This window comes from Phaethon aethereus (genome assembly GCF_964289735.1).
Source record: "Phaethon aethereus genome assembly, chromosome: 1".
Taxonomy (NCBI): Eukaryota; Metazoa; Chordata; class Aves; order Phaethontiformes; family Phaethontidae; genus Phaethon; species Phaethon aethereus.
In genome coordinates, this window is record NC_138575.1 from 192,233,288 (window position 1) to 192,253,878 (window position 20,591).

The following is a 20,591-nucleotide window of genomic DNA, read 5'->3' on the forward strand; positions in this document are numbered from 1 at the left end:
AATATTTCCTGAGTGAGGATTTACAGAGATATTAGGCTCAAGAGAAGTTTGTGGTGGGTATATATGTTTCAGTGTGAGGGAGGTGTGCTCCATGAAGGTATAGTTGAGAGTCTTTGTACAACAGTGGGCACTAGATTGGACAGTCTTTTCAGATGTTCAAGACTTCTTCCTTCTGCTTTATGAAGGCTTTCATGGCACCAAGTCACTGTTGTAATAATAAGCTTACCTGAAACAGCCAAGATTGATCAATAACATTTTCAGTATGGCAAAAAAGGTAGTAAAGTAGCTCCAAAAAACCTCTGAAGAGCAAAGAGCAATCTTATCAGAAAAAATATTTTTAATCCCTGCAAGGAGGGTTTTGGTTTTGCCATCCTGAGCACTCTGATACATCCCAGCCCCTCCTGTGTAAAAGGGCTCTCACAGGACTCAGAAATCTTCCTCTGTTCAGTTAACAAGCACTGACTGAACTGTGACCCTAGCTTTTCCAGCTCATTAGGAAGAGCCAAAAATTGCCTAATGAGAACTGAGCATCAGCAGCTCAGAGAGGAGCAAAACTTCTATGTACAGAAGGATTAAAAACCCCAATTTCTGCTGGTGCAATGTTAAAGAGATCTAGTCAGTGTTTTTGTAGTGCAGATGACACAATGTATGTGCAATAGGGCATGAATTTCTTGAGCAAGGTGCCCTGTGATAAAAAACCTGCCTATTGACTCAACTAATAAATTTGGCCTTGAGGGGGAGAGGGAAATGAGTGCAATGGAAGAACATGTGATAGTGTAAAGGGGACCAGGGGTAAAAGATGTGGAAAAACAAGAAAAAGCATTGCAAATTATCATATGCGTTTAAAGGAGAAAATGAGAAGCAAGAAGCCTTCAGGGAAGAAAAAAGAAGAAAAAATTATATGCAGTTTTCAGGTTCATGGAACTGTGTTTATTTTGCACTATGTTTGTTTAACTCTTTGGATGGAGCGGTGTATTAATAGTACATAGCTGTGGTTTGTATTAAAGCATACAGAGCTAATCAATACTTGGGTAAACCTTACAAACTGCAGTTGTGTTTGATTCACTGTATTATAATGGAGAGACTCAAAAGCCTTTTCAGTATTCCACTGAAACTGTGAGACTGTTCGGATCATGTAACAGAATGGCCACGCCAAATTTATCACAGGAAAAATGCAAAATAAAATGAGAATGCAAACCATGCTCTTCATCCCACTTGAAGTCACCAGCATCTGTGTGCCACCACAGTGAAAGCTGGGATCAGTACCAGGACAGCCAAATTGGTGGGAAAGGCAGACATATTCTCCCACCATGTGTTGCAGCAGTTGAAGACATTTCTCTTTAGGTAACAACAGCAGAAAGTTAGCATTCATAGCAAAGGGTCTTGCTTCAACTGGCTTTGTAATAAAGCATTTCATGTGGTGGTTTAGCATTCTTCAGGCAGGGGTTAATGAAAACCACTTCCCCTGTAAGTACCTAGGGAGGTATAGCAGATTTTTAACGTTCTGTGGCTTGTAGAGTTAAGGTGACCCTGGTACAGAAACCCAGCTGACTTAATTGATTTGTTACTGCTGTTTAAATAACACTCCCCACTGTAGTCCTCAGCTGCCAGGGGAAAGCTAATAGGAGGTGGGGCAGATTAAGGAAAGGAAGATGAAGTAGTGCAATTCAAAAGAACATATTTATAACTAACTTATGAACAGAAACCTAGAAACAGCAAAATATATAGCTGCCTCAACTCACAGTTGTTTTCCTGGAAGCTGGCATCAGTACATGTTCCACAGATGAGTATTGTAGCCTCTCCACCTCGGTGCCAAGCAGTAGATATGATGTGTTAGCATAATCCTGGTGCTGGAAAGCCATGCAGATTACCAACAGTGACCCCACAGAAAATACAGTGACTATTTTTTTTTATTCTGGTTTGGAAACTGTGGGTGAATGCTGGCTTTTTGGTGGTTAGAATGTCTTCTCATGCTCTTTTGCACTAAATGTTTGTTTGGCTTTAAATATAGTCTCTAGGGTCCTGAAGTCCAGTGTTCTCTACTGTTGTGTAGTGCTTTTGGCAGTGCTTATACATTAATATTTCACAACTATATGCTTAAAAATTTAGCTTATTTTGTGCTTATAATGCTTTTCTTATTTTCACCCTATTTCCAGATTAAATGAGGTAGGTTTCACTTCTCCTATCCCCTAGATAGATTAGCTCAGGGGGTTTCCGTGTAGTTTGCTATACATTATTAATACGAAGTGTTTTTACACTCCTTGTTTTTCCTTTGTGTTTCTCTAAGTACGTGGTGTACGGATGTAGATACTTGACAGCAGTTTGAAAGCTAATTCATGTGGTTGGGCTGCAGAGCCTACCTTTTCCCTGGGTGTTTCCTCCAGAGAGGTGCTGCAGGAGTTTTGTTGTGGCCACTCCAGCCCTGCTTTGAGCAACTTCTCTTTGAAACGAGCAGCAAGGATACCCAGGTGCTCAGTCAGTTTAACTACATGGGGTTTTTCCAGGAGCCGAGGCTGCCATGCAGGCTGTTAGCTGCTGCTTTCATCATTTCCTCATGCAAAAGCCATATCGGTGGTTAAACAGCACCAAGGCAGCAGGACTGCAGAGCCGGTCCCCATAGGTGTGCTCTTCCCTGTCTGCAGGAGCAAGCTCGGCTGGATCCCACCACATATCCCTCCCCAGGCAGCCACAGCCTGGGCTAAGCCATGCTCTATCCCACGCACAACTGCTTGTTAGCCACAGCGAAGCAGTAGCAAAGCAAGAATATTTGCTTCTGAGATACCAGAATATATATTCTGGGATAAAATTAAGGGGGTAAAAAGTCTGGGCTTCTATTTGTCTGAAGCACTGAAAGACTTTTGAACAGAAACCTGAAATGTATTCCCATCATGGATTATTGGTACCTAGTTTGGACTGAGCAACTTCAAGGGGCTCTTACATATTTATATAGAGTTTGCCGAGTGTTCAGGTTGGGGTATAGTGTACGCATACGCATGGATACATGTGTATCATGCATGTGTGTGCACCCATAGCTGTGTACACAGGCAGATTTCTGCCCAGGAAATCCTTAGCAATAGGTGTTTGCTACATGCCAGATCTCAGGTCTCTCATTTTGTCCTACGTCGGCTCATAGCCAGCCATTTCTGTCAGCTTTTTTGACTTCTTTTTTAGTAGTTCCTCTTTTATCTCCACCGGAAGCACTCATGATGTTGTTTCTTAGCTTTAAAAAGTGAAATAATCTAGTTTTTTAGATAGAGGTACTCAAAGTTAGCAAAAGTATAGGCAGGGCTGTGGTTGCAAAGAAAGGAGAGCTTACCTTGGTAATGACTTCAAATGAAAACACTCTCAAACACTTTACATTTCTAAGCACTTTCTCTTGTTTTTTTTTCCTTTGCCCTCCCTCAGGAATTCATTTTATCAGAAGACTACAACAAGATGACACTAGTGAAAAGTTACCAGGGTAAGAACCATGATCTATGTTAATTGGTTTGTATTGTCATTAATTTTTGTTAATGTTCTCTAAGGAATGTGAATGGAGAGAAGTCTCCCCTACAGTGATTGATTTTTTTTTTTTTTTTTAACTAATATAAATGCTGGTTTTATCAATAGATCAATAATGTGCTTTGTTCTGAGATTACAAGACTTTTAAAGAGCTGTTTCATGTTCTGTTTTTCCTTTTAAATGTTCCTTTGGAATATCATTCTAGACAGCAAACTGTCCAAAATCCAGACCCCATTTGGGGAAGAGGAGTATTAATTTTTAATCTTTAGTAATCCAGTGTATCTAATGAAACAATTTAGGAAAATAACCCATCTTTTAGGGCTGAGGCATTTAGGACTGTAGCTTTTGGGGTTAGTCTGGTTATATTTCAATAACTGTTGGATTCAATAATCTCAAGATTATCGGTGAATACCTGTCATAGTAAGAGGTCAAGAAAGGCTAATCCATACCTTTTCTAATTATATTCTGGTATTCACTAGTGTAATGTTTTAAGAAACCTAGCTATTTATCCTTGTCAAACCTCTAAAGGACGCTGCGCTTGGGACAGGTGTTCTTGTAAAAGTAATAAATACGTATGACAATTTATTCTTATCTCTCTTTTGCTGTTAGACTAAGAGTCGGTATGTTATTATATGTTATCATATCTTATTATATGCTAAACATCATATTTCTGTATAGAAGCCTCTGACATGTTGGCTTGAGATTTTTCACATAGATTTAAAAATATGTATTTACTCATATATTTTAAGTTTTATACCTTGAAAGGCTGACAGGATAATTTAAGTGGAGGCTCTGGGGATCACTTTGTAACATTTAGATTTTAAGGTATGAAAAGAATCTTGATTTTTGCAGAGCATGGCTAACATGCATCGGCTTTTGAGTGTTTTACTTCAGCTCTTTCATGAATGCCTGGTGTGTTATAAAACTAAGCTAGAATGCCTGTATTTTTTCTTACTTTGTAAAAACTGAGGAAAAATATCCAATGATGATAATATTTAAGATTCACATATATATATAAGATTGCTGCAGTCTGTCTCTACAAATCTTTAGCATCCGAATTTGCGATTGCTCACAATCACCAAAGTTTGACACACCTAGGATTCATATTTAACGACTGTTGCACTGAAGAGTCCTACTGACTGCTTTGTAGCCCCCTTTGTTATTAGCTCATCCATTTATATGCTTGGATTCAATCTTGCAGGATAATCACAGTCTAGGAAGGGTGAGCTGAAGTCTTTTCTTCTGCATATGTGGAACAACATACGCACAAGACCACCTTTCTTGCTGAGCTCTTCAGGGAAAAGACTGAAAATTTTGGAAGGAGGGAACGTATATCTCGGCAGTATGGCAGAATAGCCAGTTGACTGTGGCAGCCCACCCAAGGCCTGGAGAGCACCCCTCATAAATTAAAAAAAATAAATTAAAAAATAAAGGAAAATGAAGGCTGTTCTCACGGCCCTCTGCTGCAGTGTGCCAGATCTGCTGCTACAGAGCGTTGGAGGAGGCCTTTGCATAGGAAGATGCCATGGAGAACCTCCATGGGTTGTCCTGTGGTAGAACCCCAAGAGTTCAGATGGTATTCCCCAAACATTGGACAGCAGAATACTCTAATGGGGGTCCATTAACATCAGTAGAGAGGAGGTACAACTGACCACAGTCCCAACGGGAGTTGCCTCCTTCCTAGACTGCCTGTCTCAGCATGGGAAGATTTTTGATCAGTTCTGGTCATTTTGTGCCAGGACTCTCAGACAATGTGTTAGAAGAAAAATCTGAAAGCTGTGGACTTACTTTAGGGCAAGAGAAGTGATATTTGTGCCCAGAATAGGCATCACTTCAATTCTAGCCCAAACCACAATGATCGCTGACAGTGGACAGCATCTGCCTTCAGGTGCTTAAGCCAGTGTGCGTGACATTTGCTGCCTGCTGTGTCCCTCAGGGGCATGGAGCCCCTGCCCTGTTTTCCTCCCTCACTTCTAGAGTTTGATGTTTGGTCTTTTCCTTGTTTAAGCTGATGAAAACTGTATTCTCCTAACTTAAAAAAATAGTGGCAATGTGCGAGTGACGTAGTTGTGGGAGTGGAAAGAAAGTGTAGTGATCCCAGGCTCCTGGGATCCCCCAAATTTATGTGTGTGTGTGTGTCTGTATAGTAATCCCCTCTGTGCAAGGGTTAAAGAAGCATTAGGGGTGGTGTTCCTCTTTCTGCACATTGCCAGCCACGTGGGCAAAAGTTTGATTTTGGAAAAATATGCCCTTGGAGATGCTGCCTTCCCCTTACCCTTCCCCTTCCCCACTGCTGTCTTAGGAAAGCCAGATTGCTGTTAAGTGCTGCAAATGGAGGTGGTGACCAGAGAGAGGGAAAGACAGGTCCCAAGTCATTGCTACAGGAGGGACAAGAGTCAGCGAAGGGCCATTCAGATTCGGTAGGAAACTTTCCCTGGAACAGCGGTCGACAGCTGCCATAACACAGCCAGGCAGGACATGGGGATGGAGGAGAGCTTCTGCATGAAGACACGCTCTGCCCAGCTTACCAGCAGTGCTGGCAACCCACACTGAACTACACAAACCCTTCTGGGTCACTCCTCTGTCCAGACCAGAAATGACGTGGCACCAAGTAGGTTACAACAACGCAGGGACAATCTCAGGTTGCCTCAGCTCCCCTGGAGAGTGTCACCCAAAGTCCCAAGGGAAATTGCAGTGAGCAGGTTTCTGACAGTGCTAGGGAGGAAAACAAAGCAGAGATTCCCCACTGTTTGTGGTGCACCGATGACCTGAGGCTGCCCGCTGCTCCGCAGCACAGTGCTTCCCGCCACCCCCATCCATAGAGACACACTCCCTGATTCTCCGCTCTTCACACTGCATGTTGGTGGGGGAATGTAGCACCCCCTCTGCCACCTCCCTGGGCTCAGCAGGACCCATACTGCAGGTGTGGGGTGCTGGGGAAACATCACGAAAGCAAGACGCTCTGGGAGCTGCTGTCAGTCACAGGTTTCTGCGTTTCCATTGGACCGCGCAGCAGTAGACACTTCCATACTCCCCTTGCTACAGTTGCCTCCATCCAGGACACTGCATCTGGGCTTACTGGGGGCATCAGTGGGGCCAGAGTCTGGCAGTGCTGCTGGGACTCAGCAAGGAGGAAACACCCCCATGTTGACCATGGTCTCTGGGAGAATATGCAGGGAAGGGTCACATAGACCTTTGGGTAGGCATGTCATGATCCAACAGAGATGAATCTTCCTCACCTGGTCCAGGAGGACTCCCCTCCACAATCCCATCCCTGTAGTACTCGTTCTTCACATGGCTGTACAAAGGTACAGGGGTTGGCATAGGCATCTTGACAAAGCCCTGGGGCAGGGAAAAACATAATTACAAAGGAACATGTAGTTTTGTTGCGTATGGTGGCCTTCTAGTGGTTCATTTGTTAAAAGCCTTGCTTTTAGAAAGTGTTGGGTTTTTTTAAAGTTTTCAAGTAAGGCCTTTATATTCTTTAAAATATTTAGGGTGAGTGAATAATTCTATTTAGCTTACCAAGGGACTTTAGCTTAGCCATGCTGGCTGGTTTTGTGTGTGCTAGCTTTGTTCAGCAGTGCTCTTGAAAGCAGCACCTTGCCCAGTGACTGGTGGGCTATCGATCATCTCCCACAACAAGGCATTATCATAAGTAGCTGAAGCTACTGTAGTGATTAAAGAACATTAACTGTGTCTTGAAAGGACATGAATATGCCTGCCACATGATCTGCTAGTGACAGAGAATGACAGCACCTGCATAGGCTGTGCTTTGGTCTTGGCAGGAGTCTGCGGCCAGGTCCTGTGTCATACAGCAGCCCAGCACCGGCAGCGCATGTGGCTGGACGTGCTCTGTGGACCTTTTGCTGCAACACTGTGTCTGGAGTTGTGAAATCTTCTGTTTCTTGAAAGAAACATAGAGATTGGGAATGTGACACAGTGCTAGTCGGGACTCTGGGGTGGGTCACGGCCCATTGGCCTCCTACAGGCACTGACTCCTTCCCTTGGATGAGGAGGGGTGGTGCAAGCATTTGCATGGTGCCGTTTGGGATGCTCTGGAAAATTAAATTTTTAATTCTGTGTTGGTCTTTCATAACTATCACCACCCCCTCTTCTTCAGGCACAGCACCAGCTGCAGGCGCAGACAACCTCCGCTCATAGCAGCCTTCTCTTTCCCTGGGCAGCTCCTCTTGCATTCCTGTGAGACTATGGGTGTTGAAGAAACCATTCCCTCCCCTCAGCAGCCTTAGCTTCCAGCTCCTGCCAGCCCCCTCCGTCCCTTCACAGGCTAGTCTTGCCACATGGCTGTTGCTGCTTCCCACTCGGCACAGCCTCCTCCACCCTGCTCCTTGCAACTGTACCTTCTTGCCAGGGGCCACATTACCTGTCTGTGACCCTCTGCATGATATAACAGCTCCTACTTTTTAAATTTTTATTTTTTTTAAACTTATTTAACACGTGCTTGTTCTGCCAAGCAGGATTTGTAGACCTGCTTCTGCTTCATGCTTTCTGCAGCCTGCCCATTTTGGAAGTGTCCCCCTGCCTCCTTGCTTTCAGGCCAGCTCATGCCATGCCTTTACTTCTGCTTTCCCCTATGCACACCCTATTCTCTTCTGCTTTTCTTGCACGTGCTAAGCTTTTCTTTCTTACTACTAACTTCCACCTCTCTTTTGGTGTTTGCTGCTTCTCTTCACTGTTGTAACTCTCCCTTTCACCCAGCACAGCTTCTTGCCCTGCGCTGTGCGTGGCCATGCACTGGCTGTGCTTCTCGGACCTTTGCCTTTACACACAGTGCGGACCTTCCTTTCCCCTGCACTCTGGCTGCTGACATCTCAGCGTGCACCTCCTGACTGCAGCTGCTTCTCTCTAGGCACAGCCCTTCCATCCTCTCTCTAGCCTGCTCTTTGCTCCGTGCTCGCTGCTGCATTCTCATAGCAGGAGTGCAGCCCCCCTGCTCCCTCCCACCCTCCTGCTGCAGGTCGACCTGCTCCCTTCTCCTGTCTACTGCTTCTCTACCTGCCGTAGACCCGTAATCTTCCCCCACACATGGACTCTCTTCTCATGCTGGCTTCAAGATCTGCTCTTGCCTGGTGCTTGCTGTGGCTTTTTCTGTACTGTAACCACATTCACCCTCCACCCCCCTTCTCCATCCAGTTGTTGCAGTGAGCAGCTTTGGAAGTGTTTGCTCCACTTTTTTTTCTGCATACAAATGGTGATCAAACCTTCCGGGATGAAGGACCAGGGCTTTTTGTTTGCTGCTTCACAACCCTGAACCTGCATTAAACCTAGTGCCCAGACCTCTTCCTTTCTCCACCATCAACTTCCAACCTTCTGACATTTTGCTTCTTTAAGCATGGATCAAATTCCCTCTAAATGACAAGTGACTTTCTACTTGCATTTCTCCTCTCTTTCCTCTCTTACTTAGATGACCTCCACTGTGCTCCTTCACTTGGTTCAGATATTCCTGCCATCAGCGTGAGTGTGGTGGCCCCAGCTAATACGTGCAGTACTTGCAGGTGGACAACAGAGTGCTGAATTGAAAGCTCTCTTTGGGGGAAGGAGGATAAGCACAGCTATCGTGCACCATTCCACCTCTTGGCATGTATACATTTCTTTAATGTCTACTCCTTACTTGCCAGAGACAGCTGCCTCACCATCCACAGGCAGTACTTCTAGCAAAAGGTACAAGCCCTGCCCTTTTGGAAGAAGTTTTAGGAGGACACAGGAGGAGATTTAGGAGAGTTGGGTGGTGCCAGCTATCCCTACAGCTATTTCAAACCACAGGAAGCCAACACTAGCAGTAGCAGTTGCCATGTGCTGAAAAAACATTCCTGGACAGGTTTTGAACATCCTGATCTCAGCCAGCTTTGCACGTCCTGTGGAAGTGCTTGCGTCTGTCTACCGCACTGCTGATGCGCACAAGCCCCTGGAACATGTATATGAACCCATGCGGTGCTTGTAGCAGCATGCATCCCATCGTGGCCCTTTCTGCAGTGCACCGCTCCACCAGCTAGTACAGATGGTCCTGGGAAGACCAACAGATAGGTAAAAACAAGCATTAGTCACCCATGGGGTCACTGAATTTGTTCCCAGAGAAATCTGGAGGGTGGAGAGGAGAGAGGATCTGTTTAAAAGAGCTCAAGTGACTCCTGGGTGGTCCCCATCTTTCTCTCTTGATTACAAACGTAGAGTTTAAAAGTATGTGGAAAGGAGAGCCGAGATTTGAGCTCTTCTATGGGCAAGGATGAAAGTGTCTGGGCAGAGTTCATGTCTGACACTATAAACTGGTCTAGCTGTCAATCACAGTTATGACAACTTGTGTCAATGGATCTATTGACTTTTCTCCTCAGGGAATTTGGGTCTAAAAAGCAGTGTGGATCAGGGACAGATGTTGGCTTGTGCAAGCCTCCTATTCTTTGCTACAATTAGTTGCCCCTTGTAGGGCTGTCATCTGTGCCGTGTATTTGTATAGGACAGGCAGCAATCTTCCCACACTGTTCTGAGGAATTTTTCTGCATTTCAAATGGAGTTTTTGGACTGGTTTTTAGGCTTCCAAAGATATTTAATCTTTCCAGTGTGTCAGCTTTTACACAAACAAATACAAGCAGCCTGCTTTGTGCAACACATGTTGCCGAGTCTCAGAACAGCAATAAACCAGTAGGGCTGTAGATTGAGGAGTATGGCATTCACTGCTAAGTTACAGCTGGGAATAATTCTGCATGTCTTTCCAGCCACTTATTTTATTAAAAAATTAGCCCAATCAGCACTTCATGACCAAGCCCACTGGTCATTCATATAAAAGAAAAAGTCTGTACAATCCTGGGTTCCCTTGTTTTAATGAAAAGCTTTTGATGGCTTTATTTAGGTAGCAGTAGTAATTTATTCCTTCAGATGTTTTATTCATCTTGCCCAGCTGGGTTTATTTTATTTTATTTTATTTTATTTTATTTTATTTTATTTTATTTTATTTTATTTTATTTTATTTTATTTTATTTTATTTTATTTTATTTTATTTTATTTTATTCCAATTTTATTTTTAGCTGGTTTACATGCAATGCTAAAACTTCCCTTGGTGCAGGGTTGTGCCTGTGCTGTAACTCATCATTCTGTTGGGGTAGCACCATCCGCAGCCCAAATCCACAAGACTTCACAGCAGGAGGAGCGGCAGCATAGACATCTATCTGCACTGCTGTCATAAAACCAGCTCAAAAGACGTTTAAGTAGAGCCCTGAGTCCTTTCCACAATGGCACTTTGTCGGTGATGATACAATGATGGAAGGAAGACTTGTACTACTGTAGAAGATAAATGGCTGCAGTAGGGATGGAAGAAATTAAATCTTGCTTCTGCTCTTTCTCATGCAAACACTGAACGTGCAGAGCAGGGACCTTATAGGCTTGTATGTTAGCTCGTGTCAACAGGATTATTAAACACCAGCTTCTTCTGTAGGGAGGGGTGAGCGGGTGAGTAGGGAGTGGAGGAGTTGGGTGTAGTTGGTATTTGCAGTGGTCTTCTGCCCTCATGTTCTTCGCAATGCGATTATATGTCTGTCTGCTTAATTTTCAGCTCATCAAAACAGGGTCATGATGATTCTGTTTGTTCTGGAGATGGAGTGGGTGTTAAGCACAGGACAAGATAAACATTTCACATGGCACTGTTCGGAGAGCGGCCAGCGGCTGGGAGGGTACCGCACCAGTGCAGGCGCCTGTGGCCTGCAGTATCCTTTGCTGAGCTCTCAGGTTTATTTCTGCTCTTTGGCACTCAAATAGCCCTTTAAGTTTATTTTTCTAGTTGTCCTCCAAATTTTGTGCCTTGCAGAGGTTCAGTGCTTTGTGAGAGAAACTGTTATTTAAAGCCAATTTTAAAAACTGTCTGTTCTCCTTGCTTTGTCTCCTTAATGCATGATGGCATATTTAGGTCTAAGCATTTTTGAGCAAAACAATGGGCAGATTGCAATCTATTGTGGTCTGCTGTTGTAATAAATATGGACAGGGCCTTCATTTAAACCTGCAGCACTTGCTTTCTTGTAAGAATTACCGTTAGCAAAGTAGGTCAGTGATCAGGTCAGCATGCCTGTGTGTAAAAATGCATGGTAAAAATTAAATTACTAATATAAAATAATGAATACTTGTCCTTCACTCTGGAACAGCCCACTATGTATTGGGAATTTGGGTTAACTAAAGAGTAAATGGCTCCAGAAATGGCACTCAAGTGGCTTATTCACCTAGAGCTGCCCCCAGCTGCCTGACAATAAAAGAAATATTAATTCAGCTTTATTGCAAATGAAAAGGGAAGTGGAAAAGTATGAGCTCTTAGGCTGAAACCAGAGGTTAGCATAAACAGACTTTTTAGTGTCCCTTAGTGTACGTGGTATAGATGATGTGTGTTTTGCTAGTTCATGGGAAGTAAGACTGACTCAAAATTGCTGTCTGAACATGGACTTGCTTTATATCATCTGGTCATTCAGCCAATCTAAATGTCATAAAGGCTGAACTTAATTTTTAATTAAATGATAAATGCTTTTGAAAGCATGATTCAGAAATTTGTCCTTTATTTCCTAAATTTCTCTGGAGAATGGACTATTTCGAGTGACTGAAAATTTTGGAGGACACTTTAACCTGGGTCATCAGATCATGCTGATGGAGGATAGGGCAAGGGAGAATCAATGACAAATATTGCAAAAAGCTTGGCAGAACCAGGAACTTGTTTTTTTTTCCCCAGTGTCCTATGTCCATAAAATCAGTGCAAAGCAGTTGCTCCTTAAATATCCAGTATGGACTCTGCAAGTGGAATTAAATTGCATGAAGAGATCAGAATCTATCCAGTTAGGTGGTTCCAGCAGATGGTTGAACGGGTCCAGATTTTATTCAGTTTAGAATATGATGCGTGATGTACATGATGTGGCTGACACTTCCCCAAATATGACATAAAACAATACCTTTTCATTGTATTTATAAACCTAACTATAATGAAGAAGCACTGTGGTGGTTTGACTCTGGCTGGACACCAGGTGCCCACCAAAGCCACTCTATCACTCTCCTCCTCAGCTGGGCAGGGGAGAGAAAATAGAACGAAAAACGTGTGGGTCGAGATAAGGACAGGGAGAGATCATTCAGCAATTACATCATGGGCAAAACAGACTCGACTTGGGCAAATTAGTTTAATTTGTTGCCAATCAAAATCAGAGTAGGATAATGAGAAATAAAACCAAACCTTAAAAAACACCTTCCCTCCACCCCTCCCTTCTTCCCGGGCTCAACTTCACTCCTCATTTTCTCTCCCTCCTCTCCCCGAGCGGTGCAGGGGGACGGGGAATGGGGATTGTGGTCAGTTCATCACACCTTGTCTCTGCCGCTCCTTCCTCCTCAGGGGGAGGACTCCTCATACTCTGCCCCTGCTCCAGCATGGAGTCCCTCCCATGGGAGACAGTCCTCCACGAATTTCTCCAACGTGAGCCCTTCCCATGGGCTGCAGTTCTTCATGAATTGCCCCAGCCTGGGTCACTCCCATGGGTGCCGTCCTTCAGGAACAGGCTGCTCCAGCGTGGATCCCCTGCGGGGTCACAAGTCCTGCCAGCAACCCTGCTCCAGCCTGGGCTCCTTTCTCCATGGGGCCACAGGTCCTGCCAGGAGCCTGCTCCAACGTGGGCTTCCCACGGGGTCACGGCCTCCTTCGGGCATCCCCCTGCTCCGGCGTGGGGTCCTCCCCGGGCTGCAAGTGGAGATCTGGTCCAGCGTGGAGCTCCATGGGCTGCAGGGGCACAGCCGGCCTCACCATGGGCTTCCCCAGGGGCTGCTGGGGAACCTCTGCTCTGGCACCCGGAGCCCCTCCTGCCCCTCCTTCTGCACCGGCCTGGGGGTCTGCAGACTTGTTTCTCTCATATATTTTCACTCCTCTCTCTAGCTGCAATTGCGCAGGTTTTTTTCCCCGCTTCTTAAATTTGTTACCCCAGAGGCGCTACCACTGTCACTGATGGGCTCAGCCTTGGTCAGCAGTGGGTCTGTCTTGGAGCTGGCTGACATTGGCTGTATTAGACATGGAGGAAGCTTCTAGCAGCTTCTCACAGAAGCCCTGCAGTCCCCCTGCTACCAAAACCTTGCCATGCAAACTCAATACAAGCAGAAAACTACTAATAGTTATTTTACACAATTTTGGAAAGTGAGAGTGGGCACCATTCAACTCTAGCACCTAAGTTAGAGAGCCTGGGGACATGACTCCTCTGTTCATGGTGAAGGGCTATGTCAAAGGTTTTTCATAACAAAACCACAAATTGTGTCCTCTGGAATAGTCTCTTTTATCCTTGCTCTTTGGTTTACTCAGTGAGACTTGCACTATTAATATGAACAGGTATGAGCTTGATGCGTAAAAGTACACTCTGAATACCTCCTTGAGACTGGAGCACTATTCATGATGTTGCAGCATACTCATGTTAAGAGAATTAACAAGTCATGAAAGGAATGCAAAGCTTTTATAAGCAATGTATTTTCCTCAGCGTTCATCCATCAGATTTGATGTGGAAACCCGGCACGTGTTTGTTGGTGATCATTCTGGGCAAGTGACCATACTCAAACTAGAGCAAGAGTCCTGCAGTCTTGTTACAACATTTAAGGGACACACAGGTAAGGCCTCAGGAGGAGACCCAATTTGGTTCTCCATCTGTGCTCAGCGTCATGGTGGTTTGACTCTCCTGTGAAACACTGGGATGGATTGTGTCAATGCATGGCATCGAATGGAGGTAGACATTAAACTGTCACTAGAGCTCAGGGAAGTTTATTCGTTATTGGTAACGAGAGCGATCAGACTTCTGATCAGAAAACTTCTATGGCAGAAAACACCACAATCAGTAGCTGCTCATTAAAACAAAGTGAGACTAGAATGAGTTGTCGTAAATCTGGGAGGAAAAGGATGCTCCTCAAGGAAAGACCCATATTGGTAGACTGTATTGCCCAAGTGGAATAGGCACATCTTGGAAGCACTAACTGCTTGTTTCACTGCTGGGACTTGTGCCCTGTCACACTTTAAAAACAGCAACCCTGGGATGTGATCCTGCCACCTAACAGAAGAAATGGTGGTCATTCCTCAGCATTTTCTCTCCATATCCCTCCTCTCTGATTGAACACTAATAGCTCAATCATGATGTAATACAAGGTAGTTCAATCCTCATGCTAGGATACTGTGAAGAGGCCCATAATATTCCACACTCACTTCTCTTTTGTAATCTCCTGAGAATGATGGAGATGAAAAGCTGTGTAGTCACACCATGACCATCCTTCTACCGCCTTTTACTGCTTGGTAGATTTATCCACATGAGTGGCAGCAGAGTCCTCTGCCCACAGAAGAGCAGGATGGGGCTTCAGTAGGTTTTCTAGGCTGTTAGTTTTCAAGTGGCAAGCACAGTGGCTGCATGGCCTTTGCTAGAGACACCTGCCTTTTAATCTCTCCATATTTTTTGTTGTATCTTTATATGTATATTTAGCTACATTCCCATATTCCACCTTCTGTAATGAAATGACTGTTGTGTGCGTGTCCTATTTCAGGTGGTGTCACTGCGCTCTGTTGGGACCCAATACAGCGAGTTTTATTCTCAGGCAGTTCTGATCATTCCATTATAATGTGGGATATTGGAGGAAGAAAAGGAACAGCCATCGAGCTGCAAGGACATAAGTACGTTCAAAGCCCTCCCTCCTGCCTTTATGGGAGAAAAGCTAAAGGCAGAAGCCACATCTGGAAACAAACAGCCCAAAGGTTACAGTCTTCACAAGCCTCAAGCTTGTATGTGTGACTCCCTGTGGTCCATATACAACAGGAATAAGTTGCTTATAGTAAGTTTTTCAGCGCTGGGCCCACAGGCTGGTTTGAGAACCTGCAAAGTGTGGTGAAGGAAAGCACAGTGTCTATAGTCCTGAATGTGTTATTCCAGAGCCTGCACCTTTGTTGGAAAGAGGAGGGTCCTCAAATGAGAACAGTTGCAGGGAAATTCTTGCTTTTTAGGTGTCGAGGTCTTTGCTTCCCCTAGAGGGAGCATCAGGCTTGGACAATTAGTCCCTTTTTCCTCCACACTAATTTTTTCCATGACACTTCACCTACAGTCTGAATTCTAAGTAATGTGCTTTACCCATAGGGGCTTTCACCATCTTCTCAATGCAAAGAGGCTTCATCTTTGCATGTACAGACCTCACGTTTGTGTAGCATAGTGGATGTCTTTGAAGAAGTAGAGTAGAGATCTCTCTTGAGTAGAGATCAGAATGGGTCTAGTTGCAATGACCTCATAGCCTTTTAACACTGGCAATGCAACAGGTTTGTTTCAGTGTATTGGAAGTGCGTATATGTGGGACTTGCCTGCCAGGCTCAAGTCTGGAGAGGCAAAATGCCACGGTGGTTTTGGTCTAACTGTTTCTTACGTATTCATACATTTCTTTTGAGTGATGCTGCACTCTGCTGAGCAATTTGGATGCTGCTGGGATTTCAGAGCACTGCAGAGATCTTGCTGAAAGTCCCAGATCACCCTCGTACCCTACCAGTGGTGCTCGCTAATGCATCGCTGCTAGCTTCATTGCTGTGGAAATTAGTTCTCCTAATACAAATTTAGCCTCTGGATCTTAATCTGTGGCATGGCTGTTGGCTGGCACTGTACAGCATAGAGACCTGGTCCTAAGGCGAAGAGGGACTGCGAAACATTTCACCTGATGCTGCCACTGGTGTCGGCAGATGAACGCTGTGAAGGCAGGCTGTGCGTGCTGTACCAAACTGTCCTGTAAATGCATTCTCCTCTGGAAGAGCAGCCATATGCACAAGCAAATGCATTAGCATGAAAATCCTTTGGCTAGACAAGACCAGGGGTGGTAGCAAAGAAAACCAAATGTTGTGAGTTATTTCCAGTCACTGTATGCTCAGTTACTGTCTCTTTGGAACTCTGTTATGGAAAAACAGTGTTGTATGCTCTTTGTTTCCCAGGTTGTAAAATAGCTTGAGATGAGGCCTGGTTTTCATTCTTTTATGAAGGACTGAGCCCAGTTTTGGGAGTTTAAGCTGAATTATTTCTCTCATATTGCTTTTTCCTTAAAAGAAGAAGCAGAAGCACCTAATCTTCCACCTTACCCTGAGAAGGCTTAGGAACAATTTAGTGATTCCTATATTATTTTTGAAACTCTGTGCTTGTTAGTGCTAAAAGAAAATCTTCAGTAGTTCCTCAGTGCTTCGTTCCTAGATGTTGCAGAGATTTACAAAAACAAAGTTGTTACTGACTTTCTGACAAGAAGGTACCTAACCGGGGCTGCATTTATGCATCCAGATGTGCCTTCGGAGAGGCCCAGAGCTGCAGCTCTGTTCAGGCTTCAAGTGGCAAACAAGTGGTTTATACTGCTTTATTGTATGTTGTATGCTTACTTGTGTGCTAGCCATAGATGCTTGATTAGTAACTGTCTTGTTTCTTTTTCAGCGATAAAGTTCAGTCTCTCTCCTATGCTCACCACACTCGGCAGCTCATCTCCTGTGGTGCGGATGGGGGAATCGTCGTCTGGAACATGGATGTTGAGAGGCAGGAGGTAGATACTTGGTTCTTGTTGATTTGGTCTGAAACAGTCTTGGGAAGAAGGGGCTTTTCCAAAATGTGCAACTTTCAACCTGAACAAGATCATTCCAGGCTTTAAAAATGTTTTTGGATGTGCTCCAGTTGTTATACAGCAATTACGCTGTGCCTTTGATAATATGGTACATGGGAAATTGTCTGGCAGAAAACGCATATTAAGTAGGCTGCTAAATGGATCTTACTCTTTACATTATTGCTCCAAAAGACATCCTCTGAGAGGGGTATTGTGAGATGTTCTGCTTTGTTTTTCAGGACATCATGAGAAATATTATCAGTTCAGAGGTAAATGGGGGGGATTGATAATTATTGAGGGTTTTTAGGAAAACAAAAGAAGAAAGCTTTTTGTCATCTCTGGAAACCTGCAACCCAGGGGTTTTTTCCTGTTCTTGCTAAAAAGACATCTAACTAGGGCTTCAATCTCACCCGCTACTCAGTCTTGCTTCCCTCTGGTGTAACCACGTAGAAGCAGGGTAAATGATGACTTTGCTGATCTAGACAGTAATATTTCACCCATGTGTTCCTAATTGCTTTTGTGCTGCCCGGCCAACGAATGTAAGCGGGTGCAAAAATGCACCCCGGGCCTTCGGTACTGTAGGAGCAGCCTCCGCTCAGCAGTTTCTGAGACCTGACTCAGAGAGGGGGAGCGACCGCTGTGCCGAGTGAGTCAGGCGTCAGCCCTGCTTGGCAGCGTGGCAAATCCTGGCAGCCTGAGTCACGGCAAACCTCTGCCCTGTGCCTGCAGGGGGGACGCAGGCACCCCGAGTCCCTGCAGTGCGTAGGTCTGAGCAAGGCTTTAGGCAGCATGGGCTTTCACCAGCTTTGCTGGTTCTCAAGGGTTTTGGCCTCCCCAGGATCGTACATTGCTCCCCTGGAGCAAGGAGGAAAGCTAAGTGGAAAATTGGATTTTAAAAAACTACTGAAATAGGCCTAGGCAGGAACTGAGCTCCTTTTTTTATGTGAATTAGCATTCCAGTTGCCTCTCTCTAATTGCTAATTTAATGGTCAAGTATGTCATCAGCTCCAAAAGTGAAACAAAAGCAGAGCGGCTTCCTCCTTCCCAACAGATGTTTCCTTTTTGCTGCAACTCAAGCATCCAGAAATGAAAATCGTTGTTTATTTGCTGCCTTCAAAAGGCTACAGCAAGAGTTAAGCCTGGCTTGTCGCAAAACAGGCAGCAATGCTGTGAGAAGGCTGGTTTAAAAAGTGGAGGAGAAATATAATTAGCTAAATGAGGGCTTAGCAGCAGGGGCTAATGGGTGCTTTGCTTTCTCTGAGTATGGCTATGTGGGCTTGTTCATGTTATCAGTAGCGCAATAGGGCGTTCATGGTGTTAATCCACCCCGAAACATGAACCTTTGAGATTTTAATACTAAACCTTGGTTTGGGGTCCTAGAGCATTTGCTTCTGGATTTTGGCTCGAGTATTTTTGCCCCTATTTAAGGATTTTCTCTGTGTCATTTGTGCTCAGTTCTCACTTTGATGCTATCAGATTTTCCCACATCTCTGAGATTCAGTTAGAGTGAAATAAGCCATTTTAGTCCTTGATTCTTTATTTTAATCTCTGTGTTTAAAAAGCTGTAAGAAGACAACATCTGAAAGATGATAGAAGCTGTGCTTTTATTTGACTGCAAAGCGGTTACTTGTCACAAGCGAAATGTCTTCTTCTTCTACAGTGTTCAGATGCTTAAGAGATGAAAACTTACACACACGTGTGTAAATCGGTAGGCATTCACACAGATGTAAACCTGTAGGCATTAAACAGAAAGACAGTTGTGGGTAGAAAAGAAGGATTTGCACCAGCAGAATGAACTGTAACTGGTAGGAGAAGCTGAAGCAGCTGGTTGCTGGGGGTCAAAGCTCTCCCAGGAGCTGAGGGTCTCCACCAGCCTTACCTTATCTTTGCCTGGCTTTTGTATTATTTTTAATTCTTAACCTCAGCTGTGTTTCTTGCCATTTTAAATTGCAGCATGTGAGAAGCCAGTGGCTCTGATAAGACAACTGCAGTCTGCTAATAGCACTTCCTCACAAAGAATTAAACATTATTTAGTGTTTATTTAATCTCATAGGGCTGGTGGAAGCATGTTGCAGTGGTGCTGAGGCAGTGCTGGCAGGGCTGTCCTGGTCTGGCTGAGGCTGCCCTGCTGGGTGGACAGGACGAACCTGCTTGCCAGCACCGACTTTGGGCTGAGCTCTTGTCCTGGTGGGGTGGAGAAAGAAGCAGAAGTCATCTGCTGCGAGTCTTGATCTTGCTAGGCCAGACAGACTGACAGACAGCTGGAGAAGGGTGAAGAACCAAGATTCTTCCTGAGTCTCACACCCCAGGAAGGGTTTCCTACACATTGTTGGGAGACACAGCATGTGTCCCCCAGCAGCTCAATGCAAGACATGTGTCGGGGACCCAAATGTAGGGGAGGAGATCAACTGCCCCTTCAGGTGTTTCCTGAGCTCCTTCAGGATCTGGCAAGACTTGCTTCCCTACAGAGCATCTGGTCCATGCTACTCTGCACAGCAAAACCTGTCTGCGGGAGAGAGAAGGGCCTTTAATATTTTCTTTCTTTTCTTTAAATCTTCTTATCCGCTTCATCCACAGCACAAGTGCAAAGCTACGCACCGTGTTAGGAAATAGAAGACTCTTATTCCATTGTCTTTGTGTAAAAACAGAGAAAAGAGCTGGTTTGGCTTTTAGGCTTGTTCAGGTGAATCTCATTTTTCCCATCCCTATGTGTGATTTGTAGCACAGATATCTCTGACAGCAGAAACACCTTTTACAGTATTAAAGAAAGAAAGAAATAACAAGCACCCCCACCCCATCAGCATCTCAGATACCTTCCCTCCAGATGAGTAGCTTGGCTATTGGAAATGCTAATTGTCCCCAGTTCCCACCAGAGGCAATAGCAGATGGTAAATGCTGTTCAGACAGAACAGGACAGAATATTTTTCTATGCTTAATTCCAGACTTGGAGAGGTGGGGGAGTTTGTTTGTTCCTGGGTTATTTTTATGGTCTTATAATTGAACTCTGTTTCATGATTTGGGTGAGAAATGTTCCTCCTGTGTCCTTCAAGGCTCAGAGCTAAGCCAAAAAAGACATCTCAGGGAAGAGTCAAAATGGCATCTTGTGAAAATCGGGATTTTTAATTAAGTTTAGTTGGCCACATTACTGCACCCCAATACATCTTTATTGCCCTGTCTCTATGCTCCATTGGATTGTAAGCTTTTCTGTTTGTTGCTTACCCCCACTTTGTGTTTATGTGTGTGTTGCAGACACCCGAGTGGCTGGATAGTGACTCCTGTCAAAAATGTGACCAGCCTTTCTTCTGGAACTTCAAGCAAATGTGGGACAGTAAGAAAATAGGCCTCAGGCAGGTTTGTATGTGTTCTTTGGTGTGCTACCATGCTGCAATTAGGCTTTTCTCTCATTATAGATCGTGGTAACCTTTTTTGCCCTAAAGCCTTGAGAACTTGCACTTTGTTCTTCCACTGAGTGCTCAATAGTGGGACAG

The 20,591-nt window shown here is 44.6% G+C and overlaps 1 protein-coding gene across 1 annotated transcript in view; it reads left to right on the plus strand.

Annotated features, from left to right (window-relative positions):
• The window catches only part of WDFY2 (WD repeat and FYVE domain containing 2), a gene marked incomplete at both ends in the record, with an annotated part of 71,936 nt that overhangs the window by 48,803 nt on the left and 2,542 nt on the right, over positions 1 to 20,591 (plus strand). Inside the window, 6 exons of the mRNA XM_082012142.1 lie at positions 3,406 to 3,460; positions 11,069 to 11,219; positions 14,009 to 14,121; positions 15,040 to 15,166; positions 16,941 to 17,046; positions 20,353 to 20,454. Coding sequence (XP_081868268.1) covers positions 3,406 to 3,460; positions 11,069 to 11,219; positions 14,009 to 14,121; positions 15,040 to 15,166; positions 16,941 to 17,046; positions 20,353 to 20,454 — 654 coding nt within the window. The remainder of the gene's footprint in view (positions 1 to 3,405; positions 3,461 to 11,068; positions 11,220 to 14,008; positions 14,122 to 15,039; positions 15,167 to 16,940; positions 17,047 to 20,352; positions 20,455 to 20,591) is intronic.